General features: G+C 46.1%; 1 protein-coding gene across 4 annotated transcripts in view; it reads right to left on the bottom strand.

Moving 5' to 3' along the window:
• Positions 1-21,366, bottom strand: part of RUSC2 (RUN and SH3 domain containing 2) — a 51,497-nt gene that overhangs the window by 2,005 nt on the left and 28,126 nt on the right. For 2 of the 4 annotated variants that reach the window (XM_014561912.2, XM_032477940.1), the window contains exons 2-9: positions 8,756-10,849; positions 3,510-4,139; positions 3,116-3,301; positions 2,813-2,953; positions 1,603-1,679; positions 1,213-1,387; positions 1,015-1,120; positions 265-311 (exon numbers count right to left, since the gene is read on the bottom strand). In XM_014561912.2, the coding sequence (XP_014417398.2) occupies positions 265-311; positions 1,015-1,120; positions 1,213-1,387; positions 1,603-1,679; positions 2,813-2,953; positions 3,116-3,301; positions 3,510-4,139; positions 8,756-10,781 (3,388 nt within the window). In that variant the 5' untranslated portion in view covers positions 10,782-10,849. Of the gene's footprint in view, positions 1-264; positions 312-1,014; positions 1,121-1,212; positions 1,388-1,602; positions 1,680-2,812; positions 2,954-3,115; positions 3,302-3,509; positions 4,140-8,755; positions 10,850-18,550; positions 19,155-21,366 lie in introns of those variants that run through there. The other 2 variants (XM_006187881.3, XM_032477941.1) reach the window with 2 other exon arrangements.

Here is a 21,366-nt window from a genome sequence, read left to right as displayed (position 1 = left end):
TGGCAGCCTCAAATTCAGAGGTGTTGAGGTTCCTGGCCGCTCTGACTTCCAGACTGCTTGAGTATCCAGCTGGCTCTAAGGCTCTAACACAAGCAGAAGCTGGGAATGGACTTGGGTAAGAAGCCCAAGCTTTGAAGATGAAAGCTTGTGTGGTTCTCCTCCCCCCATTTAGCATCTGAAAAGACAGCTGTGCCTCCCTCTTTTGATCCTCTGAGGTCTGGCCTATATTCAGTTTGCAAGACAGAGCAGGGTTCTAAGCATTACCTTCGTGGTTATAGAGGTGATTAAACCAGAACTCCAAGGACCGGATGCTGTAGGGAGATAGGTGAAGAGACTTTAGTCTTATGCAGATATAGCCAGATGATAAGGTACAAAGGAGACAGACATGGGGGTCAGACATTGGGCAGGGGTATAGGAGAACATCTCCCTTCTACGGCAGGGATGCTAGCCAGTTAATTTCACGTAATACAGTTATGAAAAGTCAGTGGGGATAGAGGGAAGGCGTGAACATGTGATTCACAAGCCAGTCACTTCCTCTTAGAATAGAATTGGCTTCACATGACCCAAGAAGTCAGGGCAGCTACTGAGTGAGAATACAGGGTTAGCTCAGGACCCAAGTGGGATGACCTCCGCCTACACTTGAGAAAGAAGAATACTATGACGTGGGTCCTACGGTGGACTGGGTCAAGCAAGATTTGGAAGCAGTGCTGGAACTGAGAGGATCAGGGTTACAATATCCATAGAAACTGAGAACCAGATTAATTTCCAAATAAGCCAGATTATGACTTTGTAAAAGCAGAAGACCATGTTGGTGATCAGTGCTAGAGGGTCATGGGTCTGGTGGGAAACCAGTGACCTACTGAGAGAGGCTGGAGTGAGTGGGGAGACAGTGAGCCTGGGCCCTGGCCACAGATCCTGCAGATCTACCCTTTCTGACTCAGTCTAGGGAGTCGGTTCTTCAGAGGCGGCCTAGCCAGGGGAGAGGGCTGCTGGTTTGCAGATTTCCACACTCACTTGAGCAGGCCGAGGATGAAGGCGTTGAAGCGCATGGTATGACTGGTGAGCTCTGGGAACTGGCTGACTTTATTGTACAGGCCATGCAAGACCTTGGTGGATGGGCCTGGGAGGAAGCCAGAGTTGGAGGTCACAAACCCAATCTCTGGAACCTTAAAAATTCAGCCTGGGGTACCCATTTTGCCACCCAGCACTTACCTAGCTGTGTGGAAGCCTCAACCACACTCCACGGCATGTTCTTACGTTGTCCGATGATGACGTCTAGCACAAAGGCCTTGAGACCGTCCTCCAGCACCGCCCGGACCGCAGGACACAAGTACTTCAGAACCAGGTGGCCAACGTTGGGGCTCACAGAACTATTCCCCAGCTTTGCCTATGGATGTGGTAGGGAAGTACAGGGAATCATTTGGAGCCTGACCTTGGTCCTCTCTGACCCTCTTGGTCAGTCTTCATGGTGCTTCTCTTATGATCCCCATCCCTAAGTACCCAACTCTGAGTTCTAGATGAAGGGGGGCAAGGGAAGGTGGTAGCACAGAATAGGCGAGGGTCAGCAGGGTAGAGCTCAGCTCGCCACAGTTTCTTGCTTACCTTCACCCCAGGATCCCGGCTTGTGCCAAAATGGGCCACAATGAGGTCCACAGCAGTGTTAACGGCTTTCACCAGCCCTGCAAGAATTTGATGTGACAGTTCTTAACCAAGCCCCTGGGCAGCTCAGCTGGGACTGGGCCCTCAGTGGGGAGAGGGAAGGGCCTCCACATGCTCTTTCTCTCTCTCTGTCCCTGCACAGGCACCAGGCCTGGCCTCTTCCTGTTTCTTCCCAGTTCTCAAGCCCCTCCTGTTGTCACCTGCCTGCCTGGACCCACCTTAATGATTCCATCGTCATGACACTCAATGTCCTCACTTCCTTGCCCTCCTACCCCAAACCTGAATTAGTCTATCTGTCCTCTCCACTCTGAGAAACCAGGCTATTTGTGGCTGCTGCAGAAAGTCCAGAGCCACTCACACCAGTGCTGGGCAAGGGTACTTCTCTGCTGGGTGCCTTGCAGCACCCTCTGCTATGCTCTCAGGTTGCCAGGCCAGCCCTTCATTCCTCTTCTCAAGCCCTTCACACAGAGAACAGAGGCCACTGGTCATGAATTCAACCTCCCTCTCCATCCAAAAGACAGAATAATATTACATCACTCCTCCATCCCATCTTCCCTCTCTCACTCCCTTTCCATCTGGGAGGAAGGTGGGTATTTCCCTTCTTGCCCAACGTTCTTCCCTCTCCCTAAGCTCTGAGTCTCCCACTCTGCCTCCACAAGGGGCTTTAGCTTCATCTTTCTCCCTTTCACAGGCTCCTTCTCTTTGGCCCACAGTTATGCTCAATCTTTCTCCACCATCTCACTGAAACAGCTCCGCTAAGTAGACTGGTTCCTTGTCAGTCCTTAACTTGCTAGATGTTACCATCACGCTTACCCAAGCTGTTGGGCCCTGCAGTACCTGAGCTCCCTCAGTATAGCACATGAGCATTTATTTATGCCACGGCAGTCCCCCTCACTACACTGAGCTCCCTGACAGAAGAGACTGAAGCCTGATTCTTAAGCATCTGATAAATGACCCATGCTCACTGGCACATACTCACGATCCACAGCACACAGACTCTTGCCTCTTGCCCAAGTGCCTGTGCTCTTTACTTCCTTCCCAGCACTTGGAGTTCTAGGTTCGGAAAATACTCTGAAGGGCTAGATGGTAAGACAACAGGCACAAATAGGTAGTGACAGCAGAATTCCTGGCCTGAGCTAGGGGTAATATTCACCTTTTTTCTGAAGCAGGTCAATGGAAATGGCCTCTGAGTTGCCATCTGGAGACAGACAAAATTCAGCTGGAGGCTTCTCAGTCAAGGAAAAGGGGTCTTGGAAGTCAGGGCAGGTCAGTGGTAACGGCTTCACTATTTGACCTGAAAAGGAGAGAAAAATCAATCCTAAGCAACTAAGATTTGCAGCTTGGTTCTGTGCCTCATACCCTGTGAGACATGTTCTTTTGGGATTGACCCCTTCTCTAGCTCTTCCCGGCTGTGGCAGAGCCTGCCCTGGGTTTACTGGGGACCTGGCCCACACACCATTCAGCCGACAGTTCAGATGGCCAGCAGCACTGAGGGAGCCAGGGAACTCAAAGATGGGGTTCCTTCGGGCCAGCCGAGCTTCCTGTGGCCTTCGGTCTAGGCTCCCTGACAAAGCAGGTGGCCCTAGAGGGTTCTTCCTTCTGTATTCCCGCCACTTGAGTGCTTGAGGAGATAGATGATTGGCTGAAAGCAGAACAGATTAGCAGAAGAGACAAGAAATAGTCAGCAGGAGACAGCATTTCATACCCGCCCTGTGGGCCCATATAAAACATAAGAGTTGGGATGTTATCCACAGCTGCAAACATTTTAACCTCTGACCCCAAGCTGGAGTATAAGAAACCATTCTAACGTGCTTGGGGTGGGGCTGGGGGGCAGGCAGTGAACCTCGTACCATTACTGGGCCTGGAAGCCATGCTGCCTTCACCACCTCCCCGGGCCAGGCTCTCTGCTCGGCTGAGGCTAGATCTCCAGGAGCCCAGAGGAGGCAAACTTCCTGTTCCATGGAGTCGATACTCAGCCAAGGTCAGTATCTTCTGATCCTCCTTCTGTGGCTGCTGGGAGGTGGCAGGCCGGACAGCAGGAGGACAGGAGTGGCTCCATGGAGGTGGGCTTTCTGTGGCTGTGGCCTGCTCTGGGGGAGGGGAGCACGAAGTGGAGGCAGAAGAGTCGGTGCTGGGCCCAAAGGGGCCAGCACTCCGGATGGGGGAGTAGCTGCCCAGGGGTGATGGCCGTGAGGTTTCTGGCTCAGGCCCAGCTTTCTTGGCACCTCTGTTGGCGGGTGCCTGTGACTCCCCTGAAGGTACTGGGGCTGGGACTTGAGCAGTGGAGGCAGCCAGGGGAGCAGGCTGCTGTGCGCGGTTGCAGCCTGAGAGGCTGTAGAGCTGGGAAAGGCCGTGGAGAGCCCGGGCCTTGGCCAACTGTTTGGGGAAGTGATGCTGGAACACGAAGGGCTGGATGGGCAGCGTGGTTGGCCTCTGCTCCTTGCTGTAGCGAAGGACTGGTCGGTTCTCAGCACCACCTCCTGCGGCAACAGGGATGGAGAAGGAATCAGACAAACACTGAAACCAGCATGAGAGGAAGCAAAGAAGCAGACAGGAGATGATGCTTACTGGGGAAAGGGGAAGACACGGGCAGGACCTGGGTGACAGGAATTGAATGGGATGGGGTAATCCAAGTTTGTGGAATTGACACTGTCCCTCCTGTCTTTTGTAAAACTTTCCCCAGTGTTTTTATGATACTCAACTGTCTTGTATTTCTTGGCTGTTCAGCCCTTCTTCATTTTCCTGACTTAAAAGATGGGTGTATACTATGGCTCAATTCTTATGTTTAACTTTACACCTCCTTCCCTGCACTGGTCACGTTCAGACAGTCACACACAGATGACTCTTGAATCCACGGCTTTAGCCCCAACTTTCCTCTTGATCTCTGGATTATTTTGCTTTGGGTTCTGCTTTCATTTAAAATTTGCCATTTAAAAACACCTTATTCATTCTCCTGATGACTTCCATCTCTGTGAATGGCAGAATTACCATCTGCTTTATTTCTAAGGTTTAAAGACTTGGAGTCAGAGTCACATATTTTCAGGGTCAAGATGTTGATTTACCGATTTACTTCAAACTCTCGCCCATCGTTCCGTCTCCCCTCGAGCTGACACACTGCATTCTTACCAAATCTAACCATAATAAAATTATTTCTTTACTTGCAGCCAGAATCAGCCTCCCTATCCACCCAACTCCCACTCTTTCATGACCCTGGTGTTGAAGCCCCAGAGTCCACATCTTCTCCCTCTACAAGAGGTGTGTTCCCCGAGACTGGTCCTCCCCTGTTCTTTCACCCAATCTTCTGGTCAGTGTTCCTCAAAACATGGGTCTCAGCACTAAACACAAAACTCTGCAACACTGCACAGAGGACGACTCTGTGTATGGGTGGTGCTTCCAAATCAAACACTGCACACAGTGAACATCTGGATGAACACAAGGTGGCGCTATAAGCATCTATACCACCTAAAACCCTGGGTGTGGCTCACAGGCACCTAGGGCTCATACAGGTCTGAGGCAGGAAGTAGTATCCTGACTTGAAAGACTTGGGTATTGGAAATTTAGAAATTAAGTCATTTGTCCAAGGTCACACAATTAGGAAGCAGCCGAGCTAGAATTCTGCCTAAGCCAGAGTCTGACTTTGGGGCTAATGTTCTCTTTACCACACTGCACTACACATGAAATGGTACCAGGCTGGATTTTCCTATTGCTCGTCTTTCCCCATTTATTTACTTCAGTGAGTCTTAAGGGGATGGTGACCACAACCCCACGAGGGAGGTGTTTCAGAACCACTCTCAGGGGACATTTCCACACTATACCCTCCTGTCATTCCCAGTCAGTGCTTAGAGAACAACCTGTGTCATTCTCCCTTGCTCACTATTGCTCCAGCCATACTTTCTTCTGTCCTTAAACATGACAAGTTCATTGACATCTAGGGGCCTTTTGCACCCGCCTGTCCTTCTGCCTGAAATCGGCTCATCATTCAGGCATTAGTTCAAGCATCACCTCCTCATCAAGACCTTCTCTGACAATCTCAACCCTCTGGCAAGTCCTACTCTCATTACCCAGTTTTATTTCTTTTAGCCACTTTTCACTATCAGAAATTATCTTATTTATCATCCATTACTCCCCAAAAGTGCCCCAGAAAAGCAGAGATTTTTAAACTGTTCACTGCTGTATCCCCAGTGCCTAGAACAGACTCTGGAGCATGGTAGGTACTGAATAAAGATGTGTTAAATGAATGAATCTTCACTGTTACCCTTGGTTCAGTATAGTCTCACTGCATCCAAATCTTCTTACATATACCAGCTTACTTTCCTTAAATACCAATTTTTAAACACTTTATTTTCTGTGGCTCTATGGCCCATAAAATATAAAGTCTAGTACCCTCAGGCAGGTAGGTGTCAACATCTGCTACAAATTAGCTGCTTTCCCCTCAAACGTCCACATTTGTCATCGTATTGACACCACTCTTTCCGCCCCATTCCTGACTTTAAGCACACGGGAACGTCTTTAATTTCTCCACTTACTTAAATATCAAATTTCAAGACTGAGTTGATGCTGGCTCTCAGAATAGGCCCTCCCAACCCCAGCTTTATTATTACCCCTATATATTATGTTTGAATTAGACTATTTATTCCTACTCCTTAAAAATTCCTCCCTGTTAAGTATTCTCAGGATAGGTGTGAGGCAGAGGAGCAAAACTGGGGGTTGGGAGGGCTATTAGGGAGTGGGTCTCAGTCCTACCCTCAGGGAATACCGAGAATAAGTTTTTTCATTTACTATGTGACAGCCCTTCAGAAAAATTGGAGATAGAGACCATATTCACCCAAGTCTGTTCTTCTGTAGGTGACACAGCCTCAGTCCCTCAGTTTCTTAAGATGGAGTGCCCACGACTTCCAGGTGAGCACTAACTGGATCAGAGGAATGAGGGGACTATCAACAACTCTCTTCTGAGTCCATAAATGAATCCAGTCATTTTAACTTTTTGGAAGTCCAAACTGCTGACTCATTCTGAGTTTGCAATCAACTAAGTATGCCAAATCAACTCAAGTACAGCTTACATATCAAAGTTCACACTGGTCCCTGAAAGAACAAAACGTTCTTTCCAGATTTGGTAAAATCCTTTTGAATCTTGATTCTGCTGCTAAGGATCTCAAAGAGACATCAGCTTCTTTTCTCATTAATGAATTCATTAAATTGTCACTCATTTTTTGATTTAAAAAACAGTCATACAGAATCAAGGGAAGAGCCCTGTGGTAGGTCACTGGAGACTTATGGAACAGAACACCATCTCGATGTGAAAAGTTTTATCTGATAGCAAAAGCACTTTGGCTTCTCCTCCTATCTCTGCCAGGATTGTCCTTGCCGTGAGTGCCAGCCATAGCATCCCCTGTTCCCACCAGACACTGCAGTCTCAGAAGACAGTGGGTTCCAAAGGACTCTGGCCAATCCCTGCTGTTTCTGATCCCCTTCTTTCCTAAAGACACTCTTTGCATCCCTGCCCCAAGGGCCGCTCCTCTGTGTATGTTTAGGAGTATGAAGTCTTCTGTGGACTGTGATCTCCCTAACAGCAGAGATAATAATACCATTTATGGTTTTTTAACCCCCTTCCTTTGATAAGCCAAGAGACCCAACCTCAGGCTACAGCACAGCAAATTCCCCCTTACCTCCCTCTCCCCTGCTATATCTCCTCTTTCTTTCCAAACCCCCTGAGATCTGGCTTCTGCCTTTGCCACTTCCAAATGCTGCTTTGGGGATTTTCAGCCTTAATTCTAGTGACTTCTGTTCAGAACTCATTTACTGAAACTCTTTTGGAAACTCTCCTCCTTTGGTTCCTGTGACTTCATTCTCTCCTGGTTTTTCTTTACCCTCTATTTTCCTGGCTAATTCTTCTCAGTCTCCTTTGAGTGTTGCTCTGCTCACCCTTAAATCACTGTCTCCCCAGGACTCTGCCCTTGCTCCCTTTATAACTCTACACATTCTCCCTGGATGCTCTCATCTACTCACAGCTTCAGCCATCACTTTTATTCCAAAGACTCTCTGATCATGGTGGTCTCCTGACCTCCAGAGAGACATCCTTTCTAATCCCACCTTCCACCCAAACAACCAGTGATCTAAAATGCAAATCAAAACATGCCACTAAGCTGTTAAAAATTAAAAAATGCCACTTCACTGATTAGAATTCTTCAGTGCTTCCATCCACATCCCACTATGGGTATACTAAATTATTTGCAGTTTTGGGAAAGCATCAAGATATTCTGTGCCTTTGTATAGAGTATTGTATGAGCCTAGAATGTTCTTACAATAAGTCTCCATCAAAACTTACTCCTAATCATTTTTCTAGACTGTGCTTAAATGTAAACTGTGTTAGCACCCTTTCTCTGACATTCTGGTCTGTTGAGATATCCCTCTCATAGACCAGTACACTATACACTGCCATCTCTGCATTTTAACTATGTTTCCTTTCTGGTTTCCAACCTTAGTTGGAATTCCTTGAGGGCAGAGAGTGTCCCTCTCATCTATCACCAGCACCCACTTAACACAGACAGAGCCTTTATAAAATAATTACTTAAGCATAGTAAACTAATAGGGAAAGAGCTGGTCTAGAAGGCTAAAAGGTCAAGTGTCAGGTCTCAGGTTCTTTGAAGAGTGACTACAATCACTGATCAAAGAATGAACTCACTGACACTCAGTGTGGTTTGCTTGTTGAATAATGTCCCTGAAACATCACAAATTCCTAAATGTACAAAACTGAACTCACATCTTATTCCTTTTTCAGTAAATCTATTTCTGTGTCTGCAGTCCCTACCCAGGTATCGTCATCTTTCCAGTCATCCAGGTTTAGAATCACAATTTTCTGAGTACTTACTTTTCCAATATATCAGTCTCTACGTCGTGTTGATTTTACCTCCTCAGTGTATTTTTTATTCTCTATCCTCCTTCCCCCTATTACAACTGTAGGACGTGCTCTGCACTGGAAAGATGACTGACCTAGGCTGAGGAACCGCTAGCGGTATGGGTGGGGTAGCTGGCAAGGCCCTGTCACTGAGGAGGCCACACATACATCCTGGTATTCTCCAGCCTCTAGGTTCCTTACCGTCAGCTCTAGCTCTTGCATCCCTCTGGGTATGGCTGTTGGCTGGGCTCCCTGGGATAGCAGGCCCTGGATCCATCAGCGAGGCCGCGGGGCCCTGCCCAGCAGCTCTGAGGCCAGCAGGTGGCACCTCACTGGACTGGGGGCCCTGACAGACCTGGGTGGACCACGGCTCTGGGCCAACCTGGTCCATGCCTGGCCCCAAGGGCATGGGTGGTAGGCTATGGCTACAGCGAGTGCCCTCATCCAGTGGGCCCACCCTATCTTGCTGGGCTTCTTGGATGGGTGTGAACTCCTGGGAGGAGTCCCCAACGCTCACTCGAAGTGGGGGGGAGCCAGAGCCTGCAGCTTTCTTCCGGCCCTTGGCGAGTTCAGCAAAGGAGGTGACCCGCCTAGGTGGGGAGCTAGGCCCAGTCAGGGCCGCAGGGCCCTCACTCAGGCGCACCGGGCAACTCAACATGCGTTCCAGTGAGCCTAGGCGGACAGCAGGGCTGCGCTCCAGGCTGCGGTCATAGCTTCGAGAGCGCTGACGTCCAGTGCTAAGGTTGGGAGGTGAAGTGTTAGTGTACACTTGCCCCTCGATCACAGTGGGGCCCACGGGAGCTGCTGCTTCCATGGCAGAACCCACTTCTTGTTCCTCTGGCTGGACTTCTGGCTTCTGGAATAGGTAATACTCAGAGGGCTGGCTAGGACCCGGGTCTGGGCCAGGGCCTGGCGCAGGACTTATTTTGGTGTGTTCCTCAGAGCAGCTTGTGATAGAAGAGCCAGCTGGGCTTGGGGATGATTGGGAGGACAGATCACAGGTGACAAGTTTATAGTAATTCTGTGTGGCCACAACCAGACGGGCCTGGCTCTGGAAGCAGGCTGTGAGGTCAGCCACAGCTGGGCAGGGCTCACAGTGTGGGCGGTAGGAGTTGCAGTTGGCATCAAGCTCAGGAGATGAGGCATGAGGACAACCATAGCCACCTTCCCTTCCTCCACTGTCACGGTGGTGGGACTCATAAGACATCTTAGACTCAGCTGGGGAGGGTTGCAGGTCCAGGTAGAAGGCGCCAGGGTCTGAGTGGCTGCAGAAGGAAGAGTCACTGCAAGATTGTGGGGCAGAGTTGAGATTGACACGGGAGTTGCCACGCATCTTGTTGTAGAGGGTGCTGAAGGTGACCAGCACACCATCTGAGCTGTTGCAGGAGGAGTCACTCACATAGCCCATGGACTGGTCAGCTGCCTCGGATTGACTGGATGTGCTACTGCAGCGGCAGTGCTTGGGTCCTGAGCCTGAGCACCTGGGGTTCCTTGGGGATTCATCTGAACTGAGCTTCCATTCCTGGTCAAAGGAAAAGCCAGAGGTATCACTGGCTCCACCCCCACTGCCACTGCCACCAGGTCCCCCACACTCATCCAACTCCATGGTCTCTGCTTCCAGCTCTAGCCGGCAGCAGTGGCTTGTGCTGCACGGCTGGGTATCCAAGGTGGTCACAGGCTCCTGTTCCTGCCCCTCCACCACTCCGGCCCGACTACGTGTTGCCCCCCATGGCCTGCCCACTCTGGGGCCAGGTGGTGGCAACTGAAAAGAGGATAGATGGAAGGGGGGTTGGCCCGCCCCATGCAGGTGGAAGGACTGCTGGGTGGCACTATAACCAATGCTGTCATCATATGGGTCACCAAGTCCTGGCTCAGCCACATCCTCCGGCAGCAAGAAGGGGTTGTGTCGTTTAGGGGCCCCGGGGCCTCTTCCATCCCGACCCCTACTCTTGGTGCTTCCTGCAGGTCGCGCAGATCCCCCTGGAGCAGAGTGCAGACTGTTGTACAGCAGGGAGTCAGCTTGTCCTAGGTCTTGATCAGGCTGGGTGATGCCCAGCTCGGATGGGCAGAAGGGGTTGGGTCTCGTGCTCCCACCACCTCCACTTGCCCCTCCACAGCACTGCCTGTCTGGGACTTGACAGTGCACCAGGGGGATGTGGTGGACGATGAGGGTCTCTCCAGTCAGCTTTGGGGGACTATCCATTCTGGAAAGTTCGAACAAGGGCATCAACAGCACCAGACACTGCCCCCGGAGCCCAGAGGGGCAGAACACATTTCATCAGGAGAGCTTGGCACCTGGAAAGAGAGGGAAAGAAAGGGAACCTAATGTCACCTCCCTGAAGCCAGGGACATGCCCTTCCCCATATCATTTTCAGATGGAGAAAAGCTCAAGAGGAGAAAAGACTCAAAGTCAAGATGGAGCTGGGTAACACAGCCTGACAGAGCACTGTCTGCATTGCACAGGTCTAGGTCTGGCTTTGAGTTCCCCCTTCATTTTAAGTTCGCCATGCATTCACTTGCAACAAAAGGCCAGGCCCCTTTTAATGCCACATCTGAAGGTCTGGGGATCTCAGGGACAGTACTTTCTCCTTCTCTTTCTTAGTAGTAAACAATGACTAGTCCTGAGTATAAAAAAGTACGAATAATGACATAACTAAAAAAAAAATATCTAGGATATTTGAAAGGATGCTAGGCACTGAGGGGATACAGAGATGCCTTAGACACAGCTACAGCACGCAAGTTTACAGATGAGGGGGAAAATCACAAATAAGATATCATGTATGCATAGCAATAAGCTATAATTTTGAAAGAAAAGTAATTTTTAATGTACTATATCATTTGATGCCTATGTCATCTTGGACCCCTCTTCTCCTCCTCTGAGCTCCAAAACACCTATCCCTCTCTGATGGCTGTGGGCTAAGGATCCTCATTCTCCCTACCACTGTATAGGAGGTTCTTGAATGGAGAGACTGAGTTAGGCATCAGACTGCAAGCATGGCTGATGCCAGCTTATTCCTTCTCAATGGGGTAGGGGTCTGGTTTTTTTTCTGGGGGTGGGGGCATTTGGTTTATTTATTTATTTTAATGTTTTTTTTCTTAATGGAGGTGCTGGGGAATGAACCTAGGACCCTGTGCATGCTAAGCTCACACTCCACCACTGAGCTATACCCTCCCCCAGGTAGAGGTCTGTTTTTATCTTTTTTGCATCACTCTGGCACAACATCAGATAAGGTTTGGCAAACATAAGGCATAATACATTCTTAATATTTATCTAGCTCAGGGTATAGATCTTCTGAAGTGACCCAATTCTGCCCAGTTTTAGCCAGAACCTTCACTACAGGGGTCCTCTAAAAAGCCCTCTCTTCCCAGTCTTACCTGTGATGGATTAAGGTCAAGCTCTCTACACAGAGCCCATTCTGAGTGTCTCTGGTCCATTGGCTGGACTGCGGCCGAATGGCCACCTCAACTTCTAGTCTCCTGTGCTACCGAGTTCAGGTCCCAAAAATCTTCATTTGCTCAGACTTCTCATATTTTCTCCCAATTCATTCATTTCTTCTTTCCCTCTTCATTCCTGTCATTCTCCTTCTACCTACCATGACTATAAACCCCCATTGCTTAAGTTCTCCATCATTTAGTTGAACCCTTATACCACCAATTTTTAAAAGTTTAACTCATTTAGATCACAGGACCATAGCTCTTCACGTGGAGTACAGTAAAGAGCTGGACAAGCACACATGCTCAAAGACACGAACAGGCAATACAGAAAAGAAAAAATTCAAATGGCTAATAAGTACATGTGCAAGGGACACAGTATTAAAATATAATTATTTGTGTTAAGTTAAATTACATTAAAATTTAAAAAGCAAGTATTTACCATCTTTCTTCCTCCTTTCCTTTCAGAGAGGACTTTGTTGGATTTCTAAGCCTTTGTATGTTGACTGGGATAATAAGTAGATAATGCAGAAAGGCAAAACTACAGAGGCTAAACTGAGCTACAAGGTTAAAAGTTACAGAAGAAAACATGGGAGTAAATTTGTTACCTTGGATTAAGATTAAGATTGCCTAGTTTATTAGATAAGATACCAAAAGCACAAGTGATAAAAAGAGAAAACAGATAAGGTGGATTTCGTAAAAAAACAAAAACCTTTGTGCCTCAAGAGAGACCATCAAGAAAGGGAAGACAACCCACAGAATGAGAGAAAAGATTTGCAAACGGTGTGTCTGATAAGAGACTCCTGATCAGAATATACAAAGAACTCTAACATCTCAACAATAAAAAGTATATAACCCAATTGAAAACGAGGCATAGAACTTGAATACACATTTCTCTCAAGAAGACATACAAATGATCACTCATGAAAAGATACTCAACATCATTAGTCATTAGAGAAATAAAGACCACAATGAGTTATCACTTTACTCCCACTAAGATAAAAGACAATAACAAATGTTGGTGAGGATGGAGAAACTGCAACCCTCAAGCATTGCTGGACGCACTGTACAATGGTGCAAACACTTGGAAAAACAATCTGGCAGTTCCTCAAAATGTTAAACATACAGTTACCACAGGACCCAGAAACTCTAGTCCTAGGTATATACCCAAGAGAAATGAAAACATATATTCACACAAAAGCCTGTATAGGAATGTACATAGCAGCATTATTGACAGTAGTGAAAAGGTGGGAACAATCAGAATGTCCATCAACTGAGAAATAGATATACATAATACAGTATACATAATGGAATATTATTTAGCAATTAAAGAAATGAAGTACTGATACATGCTATAGCATGACTGAACCTCAAAAAGGCAAGTGAAAGAAGCCAGTCATAACAGGCTTCTTTGTATGTTGTTGTATGATTCCGTTTTCATGAAATGTCCAGAATAGGCAAATGATAGAAACAGCAATTAGATAGTGGTTGCCAGGGATTGAGGGTCTGGAAAATGGGGAGTGACAGCTAATGGGTGTGGAGGTTCTTTCTGGGTTGATGAGAATGTTCTGAAATCAGGCAGTGGTGATGATTACACAAGTCTGTGAATAAAATAAAAACTCCACAATTTTATGGTATATGAATTATATCTCAATTTTATATGGGTGGATTTTATGGTATATGAATTATATCTTAACAAAGCTGTTATTTAAATTTTTTTAATAGAAAAAAAGATTAAGGTTTATGGGAAGAGAGAAGGAGAGTAAAGGAAGGAAACTAGTGTCTAGCAGTGGAGAGGAATGGGTATTTGCAGAGACAAGATGAGAACAAGAAAAGAGAGGAACAGCTCCCTTAAAGTATGCAACTCTACAAAAGAAGAGGGATAAAGAGGATTTTTAGGAAGTTTTGCTATGAGGTACATGAGATAATTTCCCCTTCACTTCTCCCCATCTCTTCTCTTACTTTGCCAAGAAAACTTTGGGTTCAGGTATATACACCACAAGGATAACAAAGTTGGGAACACCCTAAAATTCCAATAATAATTAATTTAAAAAGTACAGAAAAGGGGGGAGGGTATAGCTCAAGCAGTAGAGCGCTTGCTTAGCATGCACGAGGTCCTGGGATCAATCCCCAGTACCTTCTCCAAATATAAATAAATAAATTTTAAATAAATAAATAAACCCAATTAATTCCCCCTCAAGAAAAAAAAAGTACAGGACAGAGTATCATTAAAACAATGTGTTAATTTAATTATTGACGTGAGAAAATGTTCACAAAATATTAAGTGAAAATAGCAGATCACAAACAGCCTGTATAGTAGGACTCCATTTTTGTAAATAACTACATCTTTTTTATCTGTCTTAGTTCATTCAGGTTGCTATAACAAAATACTGCAGACTGGGTGGCTTATAAACAGCAGAAATGTATTTCTCCCAGTTCTGGAGGCTGGAAAGTCCAAGAGTAGGATCAAGGTGCCAGCATGGTTGTGTTCTGCTGAAAGCCCTCTTCCTGGTTCATATCTGGCACCCTCTACCTGTGTCCTCACATGGTGGAAGTAAGGGACGAGGGCTCTTTCTGGAGCCTCTTGTATGGAAGCACCATTCAGGAGGGCTCTGCTCTCATGACCTAATCACCTCCCAAAGGCCCTATCTCTTACTACCATTATCTTTGGGAGTTAGAATTCAACCTATTAACTTGGAGGGGGGGACACAAACATTCAAACCATAGCAATCTGCATGGAAGAAAACTTGAAAGCATATACAGTACCAAAATCCAAGGATGCTCAGGTGCCTTATATAAAATAGTGTATTTGCATATAACTTACACACATCCTCCCATTTACTTTAAATCAACTTCAGATTACTTATAATACCTAACACAATGTAAACACTACATAAATAGTTGTAAATACTATGTAAACGGTATGCAAATAGTTGCCAGATCATGCAAATTCAAGTGTTGTTTTTTTGGAACATTCTGGAATTTTTTTCCTGAATATTTTTGATCCCCAGTTGGTTGAATCTATCCATGCACAACTGGAAGACATGGAGAGCTGACTGTAGGGCAAAATGTTAATAGTGCTTATCTCTGTTGAGTGATTTTGGATTACTTTTAATTTTATTTTTTTTGTTTCATCCATATTTTCTAATAAATACCTGTTATGTATATAATTTAAACAATTTTTTTCTTTAAGGGCTACAGATACTATGGGTTTGGGATCTGGGAAGGGGGCTTGAAACCTTATGTATAGTACTAGGTTTCCCCAGAGTCCTGGCCATAATCTGAAGCCTGGACCAAATGGAGCATACAGAACCTTCTTGCACACACAGCAGTAATTTTAGGAGTACCTGTGGGCTATGGCCATTACTTAATCTTCAGTGAATACTCCCCCTATCCCCTTCTTAAAGCACCATTTCCAAGAGGCATTCACAACTATACACACATAAGAATTTATGATTCTGACCCACAAAACCAATGACTAGGTCATACACACATTTAAATGGAAAACACAGTGACACATAGCGTCTGGAAAGCTTATCCTCAAAACCAGGTATAAAGCACAAATGGATATGGAGGGTGATGAAGAATCTTTGCCTGGACGGCGCTGACAGTTTACTATGTTATGTTTACACATCTGTTCCCAGACTAGAGTGCAATTTCTTGGGGTCAGAAACTGATACAGTCAACCCCCATCCCTAGAACCCATGAATAGTGCTTAGAACACGGTAGATGCTCAGTTATTTATTGATTCCTGTTGTACCCAGTTAAAAAATTGACTTGTTTGTCTTTTTATTGTTGAGTGGTAAGAGTCTTTTTTATTTATTCTGGATACAAGTTCTTTATCAGATATGTGTTGAGAATATTTTCTCAAGTGGCTTTTTCTCAAATGTAGCTTGCCCATTTATTTTCTTAACGGTGTTTTTTTAATTCGCAGAAGTTTTTAATTTTATGAAGTCCCATTTATCTGTTTTTTTCTTTTATGGTTAAATCTTTCTGTGTCCTGTTTAAGAAATCTTTGTCTATCCTAGGATCATAAAGAAATTTTCCTGTTTTTTCCTAAATGCTGCATAGTTTTAGCTTTTCTATTTAGGTTGTGTTGAATCCTATTTTAAGTGTAAAGCTCTTTCACTGGTTGACTTCATTTTATTTTATATTTTTGCATCTCAGAGAAGGTCTTACTCCTTCCTGATCTCCACATGACCAAGGGAAATCCTGTCAGTAGTTTCTCCATAGACAACTCCAGTTCAGCCCTCCAAGGTGAAGTTCTGGAGGCATCTCGTGAGTCTCTGTACTCTGTCTTGCCCATGCTTTCACATTTTTTTATACAGCATTTTTTTTATGTATGTCATCTTACTGATCTTCACAACAATGCAACAGAGTACACAGAGCCGCCTTCATTTAAAAAAACAAGAAAATCCAACACCCAGAAAAAAGAAATGACTTGCCCAAGATCTGTCAGTGGATAAACGACAAAATTAAGTCGGGACTCAGGAATCCTAACTTTTGTCCTTTTTTCTTATCAGTTAGGAATGTAATGAGAGTATATTGTACACATAACTTGATTTCAAATACCACAGAACACATTTACTGACAGCATGTCTCTCAGACTTCTCTCCCAGGAATGACATGTTCTGTAACAAGACAAGTTTAATATTGTGGCCCATGAACTCTAATAAAGATAAAGAGAAAACAGTGAGGTGGAAGAGCTCATTCCAGACTCTTCTTCTACCCTGGTTAAATAGAGAGACATAGGAGATGAAGAAGGGGAAAGAATAGAGAACCCAGAATAGAAAGAAAGTAGAAGAAAGCTCTCAGCACTGCCTACCAGGTAGCCAGAGTAGTGGTGGTCTCAGCCAGCATGAAGTTATGAAGTCTAGCTCTCTAGAATCAGGGAAAGCTTTCCATGAGAGCCCTCTTCCTGGCCCTCATCACAAATGGGTATCTCTTGGCCTATTATAATCATGATATTTGTTAGTGATCATTGACTGAGCACTTACAATGAAAGGTGACTTAAATATATTATCTCTAATTCCACTGTAATCCTTTAAAGCAGGCACAATCATTCCCATTTTAGAGATGAGAAAACTGAAGCTTAGCAAGTTAAAGTAGTCCACCCATAATTATACAGCTGAGATGGACACAAACCCAGGTCTGCCCAATTCTTAATTCTTTCCACTACAACTCCTCCCAAAGAAAATGATCAGGGCCACACCCTCTTCCTAAAGTCCCTGCATTTTCCCTGCTACCAAAGCAGATGCTTCCTATCTTTCCTGGATAGGCCCACCCTCTAGTTTTCATGTACAGAGTTTGTTTTACCCACTTGGCTATTCTCTGAACCTACAGTCCCTTTCCTCCAGTAACACTCTTCAATCCTACCTCCTGCTCCAGTTCCCAGCCCTCATCTCCCTGCCCCATTCGCAGTCCTCAACGCCCTCTTTCCCCTGCTCTGTAGTTCACATTCCTAGATGCTTCCTGGGAACTAACACCCTCCCACAACTTCCCAGTGTATTCCCCAGCCATGTTTTGCACAAGGAACTACTGACTCCTATTAGTATATGTTTTTGAATCCTCCACCAAGGTGATCAATGGAAATGGGAATTTAAAGAACTCTATCTGCTTAGCAATAGAGTAACTCTGGGCAGGAAGATGCTCTAAACTCCAGAAGAAAGTCTTTGGTCATCAGTATCTTTCTGCCAATTATAGAATCCCTTCCCCCTCTTTTTTGGCCTCCTGAAGGAGGTTGCGGAAGACAGTGTACTCAGCTGCTATTCTCCAGCAATCTGACCTTGATCTGAGGTCTGATGGGGAGCCTCAGTAGGACTGGTAACTCTATTCCTGTCTGGCTCCTCTTCTGGACAGGACTGAAGGTGAGAGAGCAGGAAGGTGGATTCAGGAGTATCAGCTTATGCTTAGGTCTCTTCCTGTTAGGAATCTAAGTCTGTATAAGAAGACTGATTATAACAGGTCAGGTGCCCTAGGCATTACAGTGACTGCTCCTCCAACCACTCTCCCCCAAAATGTGGAGCCTTTTGGTCAGCAATCTTTCTTACTCCATCCTTATCTGTAGCCTGGTGGCTTCCATAGCACCAGAAGATACGGTACGTGCGTCTATGTGCATGTACATATGTGTATGGAGGGAAAGGATGGGCTTGATGTTTCCCAGTCCCTCCTCTGGAAAGCTGTGCAGATCCCTGCATGTCTCCATCATAAACTTACAGTAGCTGTAGGGGTGTCTCCTCCCATTAAGCCATTGTTTCTAGATCTGACCCCCTCCACCCTGACGGACACCACTGCAGCTTCATTAGAAATGCTCAGAAAGGAAGAAGTGGATCTTCTGCTTCTTGACAAAATAGCATTAGCCCAAGCCTCTGGTTTTCCCCATCTCTGCACCACAGCCCAAATGTATGCACAGATGAGCCCGTCTAATGTTCACTCTCATGCTAGCTCTCATACTCTCTCTTTCAGAAAGACAAAGCCAACCCTCAGAAGCCAGGGCCCAAATGTGCTGATCGGTTATCCTAGCGGCTCTGCCCTGCCCCTCCCCCCAGCCCCGCTGAGCCATACCTCTGGAAGGAGCCTTGAGCTGTATCCGGAGGCTTCTGCTCCTTTTGCACTCCGACCAAGCTCTACCTTGACAGTTGAGCTGAGGCACTGTTCCACAGGACCACACGGGGGGAACTCGGCTGATTTCCTAAGATCTGATTTCTGCTAATACAATGGCATCGTTGCTAATGCAGGGAGGCTGCGCAATCCCAGCCCCAGTATCCTTGCTGCTGCCGCTGGTACTGCGGTGACGTTGCTGCTAAGGGAAGGGGGAAGGGAAAGGAGCAGGCATGCCCACAGTACAGCCGCTCAGCCTCCCTCCCTGTCAGTCCCTGTGGGCCCTTTAGCCTGGGGAAGGGGGAGGGTAGAGAAAGGAGGCGGCCACAGAGGGCAGTCAGTGCTAGAAGGCGACAACTCTCAAAGCAGCAGAGAAGAATACGGAGAGAGCTGGGCCTAGCTCCTCTCTGTCCGTAGGAGTCTCCGGGAAAAAGTCTGGGCAGAGGCTTAGAGCTTCCTTCCTTCCCTCCGTTAGGCCCCTCCTTTCAGATCCCAGCCAGAAACCTCTCCCTCCTCTTTTCACCCAATCTGAATGACTCCTTGTTTTTCAGCTTTTTCCTTTCACTAGGATTCCAGGCTAGCCCAGGGTGGAGCAGCCAGCCTGGGAGGGGGTTCCTGAAGCCCTGAAGGGAGGCTGCAGGGACCAGTTATCATTCTACCAGCTGTAACACCAAGTCCCTAGATTTGGCACTAGGCTTTCTAGGGTGCACCTCTTCAAAGAAATGGGGTCTGTCTCAGAAAAAAAAGAGAGACTGGGCCATAAGCAGGCTTCTATACACAGGGTGGCAGTGAGCCTTAGAACCAAGGTAGCTGCAGGCCCCCTTTCTACCACAGGGTCCAATTCAGTTCCCTGGATCTTAAGAAGGTCTATTAGTGTGGCTGGAGCAGAACCTTTTCCTCTCACCTACATCAGTTTTTGGTCAGTGCTAAGTGGGGTCCAGGTGGGCCTGTGGGGAGGCAGAGTCCATCTAGCCAGGCCAAGGGACAGGAAGCCTATTTTCCTAGGGAAAGGAAGGCTAAGGAAAAGGAGTGGTCTTCCCTAGGCTGGAGAAAAATCTCAGTTCTGTCTGTGGACCTACAGAGCCTCCACACCTTCTCCGCTCCACCTTCCTCAGGTTCCAGGCAAGTTCTGCGGGCATCAGTTAATGTTGGCGAACCACAGCCAGACCAGTTATACAATAAATAGTAGCACCATCTCTGTCCAGTTCATGACACTGCCGCCTGCTGCCACCCTTGAATCCAGAGAAGGTTTCAAGCTGGGCTTGGCCCCCAAGCACTAGCCCTGTATAGGGCAGGGCTCCTTCCAGTGTTGACTGCTATCTGGACTCCACAGCCAAGCCCTTGGATTTCAGGTCCCTAAAAAGAAGCCTTAGGTCTACAGGCCAGGACCACATCAGCCAGCACTCAGGATCCAGAAGAGAGGTGTTTTCTTTCCCCTTATTGTTGTTTCTATTCCCTATGAGACTCAAGTGCCCACTAACAATATTCTAAGAGGAGCTGAGTTGCAGAGGGAACAGAAGTGGCTAAAGACCCAAAAGCCTATCTCCAACCTTGTTTTGTTTGAGGGGCCATGGCTCTTTGATCCTACAAAATGGGAAACAATGAGGAAGGCTGCTGTTCATAAAACTAACCATTAGTGATCCTCACAGGGACACTGAAAGGTGTCACCATACTTCCCTCTCCTCTAGCTGAAAATGACCTCAAAGGGGGTTCGACAAGCAGCTGTAGCTTAGGGCAAAGTCAATCTCCGTGACCAGTGCTTGGAGTTTTGGCTTCTTATTATAAGAGCTCTGGAGCTAGGGTCTTTGTCCCTGAAATTTCTGTAAGGCCAAGCCATGAACTGCACTGGAGGGCCACTACTTAGGAAATGTTTCAAGATAAAATTATTTTCTGGCTAGAAACAAAAATATAAATACTATCACATTATAAACCACAACTGCCTCCTAACTAGTCTTCTCACCAGCAATTTACCTTTCAGTACCGCCAGATTCATCTCCCTCAAGCCCCATCTTTATTCAACATGTCACTCCTCCTGCCCCTTTTAATGGTTTCCCATTACTCAGAGAATCAAGTTCAAACTCCTCATTTTGGCTTTCAAGATCCTCCATCTTGGCTGTCTACTCCTCTCTACCTAACCTTACTTCTCACATCCCATCCTGTAGTCCTTCAAACCTGTTTCATAAGTTCATTTCCATTCTGCTGCCTTTGTTCAGATATTCCTGCTTGTTACACTTGGCTAAACTCGGAATTATCCAAAATCTACAAGGCCCAGATCAACTTCTCCATCAAGTCTTCACTGATTACCCTAGAGCCAGAAATTATCTTTGTCTTCTGAACTATGGCTGCAAGTTGTTGATTTTACAGACAAGGAAAAAAATCCCACAGAAACCAGGGAATCAATATGGGATTGCCAGTTCCTTATATTGCCAAGTAACATCATTAAAACAAAACAAAACAAAACAAAACAAAACCTTACATCAACTATCACCATCATTTCATTAAAAAAGTATACTGTCATTATTTTTCTCATTTCACTGTATAATGATGCAAACTTCATCAATAACAAACAACAGTTCATGAGAGATTTTAAGTAAATATTTGTCACTTGACATAGTTATGGTTTTCGTTTTGTTTTGTTTGCATACCTGCCTTAATGGCTCTTCTAGATGGCAAAGTCCATGTTATATTCATCTTTGTATCCCCAATACCCAGAGCTTAAGACAGCATTATTTTTATTTTGTGTTTCTATAATACCTAGCACAGTACTTGGCTTATAGATG

Source organism: Camelus ferus, chromosome 4 (assembly GCF_009834535.1).
Source record: "Camelus ferus isolate YT-003-E chromosome 4, BCGSAC_Cfer_1.0, whole genome shotgun sequence".
NCBI classification, from domain to species: Eukaryota; Metazoa; Chordata; class Mammalia; order Artiodactyla; family Camelidae; genus Camelus; species Camelus ferus.
Note: the sequence above shows the minus strand (reverse complement) of the source record. Positions and strands in the feature narration are given on the sequence as shown.